The sequence below is a fragment of the Montipora capricornis genome, chromosome 9 (assembly GCF_036669925.1).
Source record: "Montipora capricornis isolate CH-2021 chromosome 9, ASM3666992v2, whole genome shotgun sequence".
In the NCBI taxonomy this organism is placed as follows: Eukaryota; Metazoa; Cnidaria; class Anthozoa; order Scleractinia; family Acroporidae; genus Montipora; species Montipora capricornis.
In genome coordinates, this window is record NC_090891.1 from 19,886,319 (window position 1) to 19,893,818 (window position 7,500).

The 7,500-nt window shown below is 38.5% G+C and overlaps 1 protein-coding gene across 1 annotated transcript in view; it reads left to right on the forward strand.

Annotated features, from left to right (window-relative positions):
* The first annotated feature begins 5,868 nt into the window (after positions 1-5,868).
* Positions 5,869-7,500, forward strand: part of LOC138016884 (melatonin receptor type 1A-like) — a 1,854-nt gene continuing 222 nt past the window's right edge. Inside the window, exon 1 of the mRNA XM_068864051.1 lies at positions 5,869-7,500. This exon is cut by the window's right edge and continues 222 nt beyond it. Coding sequence (XP_068720152.1) covers positions 6,232-7,230 — 999 coding nt within the window. The 5' untranslated portion in view covers positions 5,869-6,231 and the 3' untranslated portion in view covers positions 7,231-7,500.

The following is a 7,500-nucleotide window of genomic DNA, read 5'->3' on the forward strand; positions in this document are numbered from 1 at the left end:
GATAAAAACGAGTCCATGTGCGAGCAAGTAAAAACCTTGATTTGATTCATAAAAAAATTCCTGAGCCCAACCTGATTTAAAATTTGTTGATAAGGTGAGAATATGAAAATACAAAGGCAAAACATTTGATATAGGTTACACACCAAATAGGCCTTTTCCGAGTTCACGTCTGCCCCCTCTCCAAAGCGAGTCTAAGTGCGAAGTTTTTCTTACGAAAATTAATTTTCATTCATATGTAAAGTAGAACTAATTACCGGCACAAAACTTCCACTTCGACTCGCTTTGAAGATGAGGCATACATAAACTCGGAAATGGCCTGTTGGACAGAAGAAATTTTTGTTGTGAATGAAATAATAATAAAACCCATCACATATAAATTGGTCAATTTGATGGGGGAGGACCGGACGTACAAGGGAGTTTTTATGAAGAGGAATTGCAAATTACAGATCAGGAAATATTTAGAATTGAAAGTCATAAAGAAAAGTAAAGGCCGATACACACGTGGGGGTTTGCTCCCATGACATGCTCGAGCTCCGGGTCATTTTGCACGTTAAGTACTCCCGAGTCGACGGGGCATGCTGCGGGTGCCTGCACCCGTTATACAACACACGAGGGAGCACACAAAAGCATATTGCTTTGGGCGGCTGATTTTCAACAGGGAAGGGTTTGGAATTTATTTTAAACTTAAACAAGGCGACTTACTTAAGGTCTAAGTGTCAGAAGAAGAATTGATTATTATGATGATGACGATTCTTGGCGAAAAAGAAGTGTGTGCCACTTGCTTTTGACATGCGTAATAGATAATTTGGCTAGTATTGCTACAAAGACTTTCTTCCTCACAACTTTACTTCCATAGTCTTTATATGATTCAAGTTTTATCATATAACTCTAGGTTGTCTCCATACAAGTCGTGTATTCGTAACACTAAAGTACCCTCCTCGTTTTTTCCAGCATCCATTTGCTTTAAACACTCGAGCTCATCAGTTGCAGATCTTTCAGACACCATTTTGAATTTTGAGACCAAGTCAAGGGTTCCAAAGGATCTATGGATGAGAACATTAGGTAATCTGATCGGTCAATGTTTAGCATTTTCCGTATTAATTCACGCCCAGCAAAAAAGTGTCAGTACACACGAGGGAGCATTTTAAAATTTGCTCAATTTTTCCCGGCAGCTTGCTCCCAAATATTTTACATGTTCGTGGAGCATTTTGCTGGGTGGAAATTCTGCTCCCGAGGATGAGGATAAGCCTTGAACTGGATGGTACACACGGAGGTGCCCCTGGAGTATGCTCCCGGAGCATAAAAATCCTCGTGTGTAGCGGCCTGAGGAATGAAACGATGTAAAGTGGAAAGGATATCCAAATAAATTTAATTCGATCTCACTCATTTTGGTGATCCACCTTCCCGCACGCTTGACGTGGGAGAACGGCTTTGCTGTTCCCAACCCAGCTTACCACTGGGTCGTGTCGTATGTCGTTGAACGGGCTTTAGGATTGGCCAAAAGAACAATAGAATGAAGAAAGATAACAATGGATTCAGCACAGAAAACAATAGAAAGTACGACATTATACAGCCAATGAAATATACCAATATTGTTCTGTTGTGTGGAGCTGCCACTTAAAGGCTCAGCAAGGTTGAAACAGTTGCCCATGGCTGCTAATTGATCAGATGAAATGGTTGTGCGCATACGTGATGTGTTGGCCACACCGGGTTGGTCTTACGATGTGCCACCTTGCTTTTTTTTTTTTTTTTTTTTTGGTTTTCTGTTTTTTTGTTTTTTTTGTAATTTATTTAACATAAAAGAAGTTTACATTGCTCAAGATACATATATATAAAACAAAGAAAAGAAAACAAATACAAATAATGATCTGACATGCACGAGAACTGAGTGATTAATCAAAGAGGGCGAATAAAGTAAATTAAATCATGTAAATTTCTCCCTTGTATTTAAAATTAATCTTATTAACAAATTCAGATAAAATAACCGAGCTCTCTTTTAGCGTGTTTGATTAAATGTAATACATCATGTATAAAAAAGTATAGTTAAACTTTCTCACAGCCTCATGCCAAGCCAAACACTATTTCCTTAGGTTCTGGATTGAAACTGGTATTGTTTGTGGCATTAAACCACCCCACCACTTGACGAGTAAAAGTGTGGTCTATGGAATCTGATTCACCGCAATACAAGCAGTCACTTTCACTTTTAATTCCAAATCTTTTCAATTCCTTTTTGGTCACTACAATTCGGTGAAAAAGTTTAAATTTAAATTCTCTTAACTTAGTTTCCTTATATGTTTTATATGACATCTTAAAACATTCTCCCCATGATCGAAGCACTGTCAATTGGAAGTATTTTACTCCAACGCTGTAAGCCAGCTGGAGTTGACTGGTGTAGTTTAAAATTCAAGAGCCGATAAAAATCTCGACATTTTAATTTCTCTAAATTTAACACTATCATCTAGCATAAAAGATCGGGCCCCTTGGACAAAACCCTCCACGCTCGTGTTATCCATCTCTCCCTTTTTGCTTTTTTTGTTTTGTTTAAACTTTTTGACAAACTTTCTTTTAAAAGATGTTTTCAAAGACTGTTGCATATATAATTTTTGCCAAAAAGTTTGTCATAATTTGATTGGTTGTTAGTATTCCAGCAAACCCAGTCGGAAAAGAGGTAGATTTCCGTTTTTTTCTTAGTATTTTTTTCCGTGTCGGTAAAAGTCTTGCCTGTCACTCCCCTGGTAAGTGGTATTTTTGTGCATAGAGCCTTCTGCGCGTATTTTCTTAGGATCGAGAGGGTAGTGGAACTGAGTAGATTTCTCTGGTGGACACAGTAGAATCATTAACTTAGGGGTTTATTGTTTTGGTCTCCCATCCAGACACTAACCCCGCCCGAAAGGGCTTAACTTCAGTGAATTTTAGTATTACAAAGTTGTCATATGCTCAGAGGGCACACTTGTGGTGAAAAGAAGTTGTGAGGGAACTTGAAAATTATCAACATGTCAGCCCAGAAGCCAATGTTTCTCGCTTCTCTTTTATTTGTTATTCTTCGGAGACTGGAATGCTGTATTTCAATACCACACAATTCTGTGCCTTCTGATTTTCTGTAACACGTATCACAGGCAACCCAGTGTATGCTTCACGGAAGCATCTCGTTTACATAAAGTCGAACTGTTCAATCTTAGTCTTGAATCAACTTTGGCAAAAGAAAAATATTTCAAACAACTTGAAGAGGATAAAACAAGATATTTAGATGGGATTGAGACTGATAGATTAAATTATTTGAAAGAACACGAGGAAGAAAAGATAAAATTTATTAAAGAAATGTTATGACAAGAAAAGCTGCAAAGAGAAAAACAAGATTACATTGATCTTCTTCAAACAATTGTAAATTCTACTAATGATAATCCAGTGTTAATGAAAAATGAAAAAGTTATTGAAGAACTTTATAATATTTCTTTCAAGGTAAGCAAAAAAGAAGAAATATTTAGTAAAGGTGGTTAATGTGTAAATTTGCTGTTAATAAAATATTAATCACTTTCAAAAAACTGTCTCTTTTTTCATTGTGACCTAAAAATGCCCCCAGAAGGAGAAAAGCTTTAAATTTTTCAATTTTTCAATATAGTATTTTGGAGTACCGGGGCCGGGGCCGAGGTGCCTTTTTTTTCCATCTTTTTTGTTTCAATTTTTGTCGTTATTCTCCTGTATACTGTTGTTTTCGAATGACCGGCATCTGCCCTTCATTTATGGTGGAAATTAGTCAAAAACGGAAGCTATGAAAGTTCTTAGGATCGATATAGGGAATTTTTTTTCTCGAAATCGGACTTTGTCTTTTTTGTGTGTTTTAAAATCGAAGTTGATTTTTCGAGCATCTGACTTAGTCTTTCCGAAAATCGGAGTTTGTTTTTCGAAATTAAGACAATTTCCGAAAATGCTGAAGTTGGAGTTTATGAAATATACGCCAACTGCCAGAAACACTGAAGACTGGCTGAGCTCCACACTTTAAAATAGCATTGCAATTTTTATTTCTGGATGAAAAAACAATAGAATCGCAGTTCCACGATGATCGTCACGCAACGTTCTCATTTGCTTGTATGTTCGTGTTGATGTCATGTTGTTGTCTGTCTTTACTACAAACGGTTTGTAGTAAAGCCAGAGTCGCACGGGAACTTACTAGTCAATTCTATTCGGACATCAAGGGATCGAATTCAATATCACTATAAAAAACACTACAACATTGAAAACAATTTTGCGAAAACAAGCAAATTAGAACGTTGTGTGACGACTATCGTGGCCTGTAGCTATGTTCTGTTTCGTTTCAATTGTATTGCGGAGAAGGTTTTTAAAGCCCCGTTTACACTAGCAATTTTTACGTGACAAATATTTGATAATGTAGATGGCACAGCAAATAATTGTCAACAGTTTGAAATTTAGTGCGCCAGTAATGACTTTGGACACCCAAAGGCGAGGCACGAAATCAACGTCTGGCAATTCTTCTCTTATTAACTGCAGTACTTCATCGTACTGTACTTTTTTCACGTTTCGGTTCTTGTATGCCTCGCTTTTGGTGTTCCAGAGACTCTCCTTTTCTCTGACGGTCTCTAGCAACAAAGTCATTAATCGATCTGGCCAATACATTCCTCTACTGGAAGCAGCGCTGGTCGACGTGGAGGCCGGCATTTTGATCGCGTTCTTAGTGGAAGATTGGGGACCACTAATATTTGCCACATTTTATGTGACGAGTCGTCTACACGAGCAATTTTCCGTGTATGACAATTTTTATTTGTCACATAAAAGCTAACACGCCAGCTTTTCAGCAAATGTATTTGTCGCATAAAAATTGGCCAATTTCTCTCGTCTACACGAGCAAATAAAAATTGTCACATAAAAGTTGTCACATAAAAATTGCTCGTGTCAACGGGGCTTAAGAAGTAAACATTAAAATGTGATTTTAAAATGTGGAGCTCAGCGAGCCTTCAGTGTCTCTAGGAGTTAGCGTATATTCCCCACAAAAACTCTGGACAATTTTAGTCTGAAATTCTCTCACTTTGCGTATGTTCCATATTTTTTTGACTAATTTCCACAATAAATGAAGGGAAGATGCCGAACATTCGAATTTAGTATAAATACACAGGTGATTATACAAAATCGCGTCCTCTCATTGGCTCGCTATCTCGGATTATCAGCTGATAATCACCTCCACGGACAAAATGGCTGCCAGTAGTCGTTTGCCACTGTAAGTGAAGATGATTTCGCGATGAAATGTTTTTTTTTTTTCTCTCTTTTTTGAAATAATCACTTGTGTATTTATACTAAAACAATTATTCGCTTCAGGCTCAGTGATTATCGGTGAATATTCACCTCGACTTCGTCTCGGTGAATATTCACCGATAATCACTGAGCCTGAGGCGAATAATTGTTAAATAACATTACAGGAAAATAACGACAAACATTGAAACAAAAAATTTGGAAAAAAAAAAGACACCCCGACCCTGACCCTGGCCCCGCGTTTTGGCCACTACCCACTTCTCGTCGTATTTAAATTCACACTTTTTTGTCGTCGCAGCAGACGTGTTTATAAATGCTTCTCAAAGCACTCTGACCCGTAGGTGAGGTCAAGATCTTTTCAACCTCGCTAGATATACAGCTGTCATACTGACGAAAACCTCTCTTCGCCTGCCTTGCTATATGTTTGCAAAAAGCTTTCAAAGCTTGAGGTCGAGGGTAGATACGCTGAGGAGTTCCCATGTCAGGTATGTATCAATCAAGATGCGTCCAGATTGAGTTGTGCGGTGCATCATCCATACGAAATAAAGTTACGTGGCATACGAATTAACTTTTCGCCTTCAGGTGGATACGGTTTATTTGGAGAATGTCATGATGAAAAAAACAGATAATGCGAACGTAAGTTTTGAATGAATATTGAAAGTTTGCAATTGTGACGAGAAACTTGTCATATGAAATATAAAGTTTGGCATCTATCTTTGACGTTTAGGCATGTAATTGTATTGTTTGCAACACGTTCCAATACGGCGTTCCATAGTTAATATTATTTAATTAACATTATTTAACTTTGAGCAGGGTAACACGTCTGGAGACCACTTAAATTTGCGTAAAGGAAAATATTTTTTTCTGGGCCCCGCTATTTGTATACTACTAGAGGGTCATCTTTTTTTCGCCTTCTTGAACAGAGATATACCTTGCTTTTTCGCCCACAACGCCACAAAACTGGAAGCTATGTCTGAAACAGCCGACAAAAGACAAGAAGTCTTAAGCGAACTGCTACTCAATCGACGCACACTTCTCGTCGTCGTTGAATTCACACTTTTTTGTATTATTAACATAATTTCCATCCTGGGTAATGTTTTGGTGTTGATGGCCTTTTACAGGAATCCCAGGCTACGGACGTCTGCAAATTTCTACATCGTCTCTTTGGCAGTAGAAGATATTATTCTTGCCACTTTGGCGATGCCCCTATGTTGTGTCTCAGCTTTTCTCGGGCGATGGATTTTTGGAAACGTGGCATGTTGGCTTCAGGCTTCTCTGGCAGTAATACTCGGAACCACATCATTGGTAACTTTAGCATTGATTGCGGCGAACAGACTTTTAACAGTCGTTTATCCGAACACTCATCGTCGACTGGTCTCGAAGACCACGATCTTGTTGTCCCTTCTTTTCGCTTGGTTTGCCACAGCAGCGGTGCCCCTCCTTTTCTACTTGACGGGGGTGACAAACATGTTTCATCCGGGCTTTCTTCTATGCTTGTTCGATTTTAGCTCGGCAAGCTATTCCCTCGTCATACCAATTGCTGTCTTCGGAACTTTCTTACCTTACCAAGTCATCTTTGTCTGTTATTTCAAGATTTGGCGCTTCCTTAGAAATCACAATGCCCAAATGTTCAAATCGCGTGTAAATCCGGACGAGATTCGATTGAATCGTTTGTTAGCTTTGATCGTTATCTCGTTTACAGTCTGTTTCACGCCCATATCAGTTGTCATCCTCGTGGAATGCTCCCGGGAGAAGATTTTGGTTCCTCGTGAAGTCTATGTCTTTGCCACTGTGATGGTTGGACTCGCAATCTGTGTAAATCCCTTCATTTACGGAATCATGAATTCACAGTTCAGGAGAGAATTTGCTGCGATATTTCGAGGAAGAAGAGCGAGGAAAATCGGAGTAACAAACAGTAAACCGCAGGGTAATAAATGCACTGAAATGCACTCAGTCCATTTAGATTGAAGCACTACGTGTTTATTCATCAACATAATTGGTGGTCAAATCAACGAGACATGGCTTAAACGGCGTTCTGATGAGAGAAGTTGATCTGCTTTTGTCATTGATTTCGTATTTTCGGAGGGTATTTTTGTTGGTACTTCCAAGTCAGATCTCGCCATAAGTTGTCTTCCATTATTAATTTCTCAGATTGTGGACAGTCTGGAGAAGGCGATGCATTGTTATTTTTCTTGTTTAAAATTGACCTTAGCTTTACAGGTCTTTTGTCGCATTTTT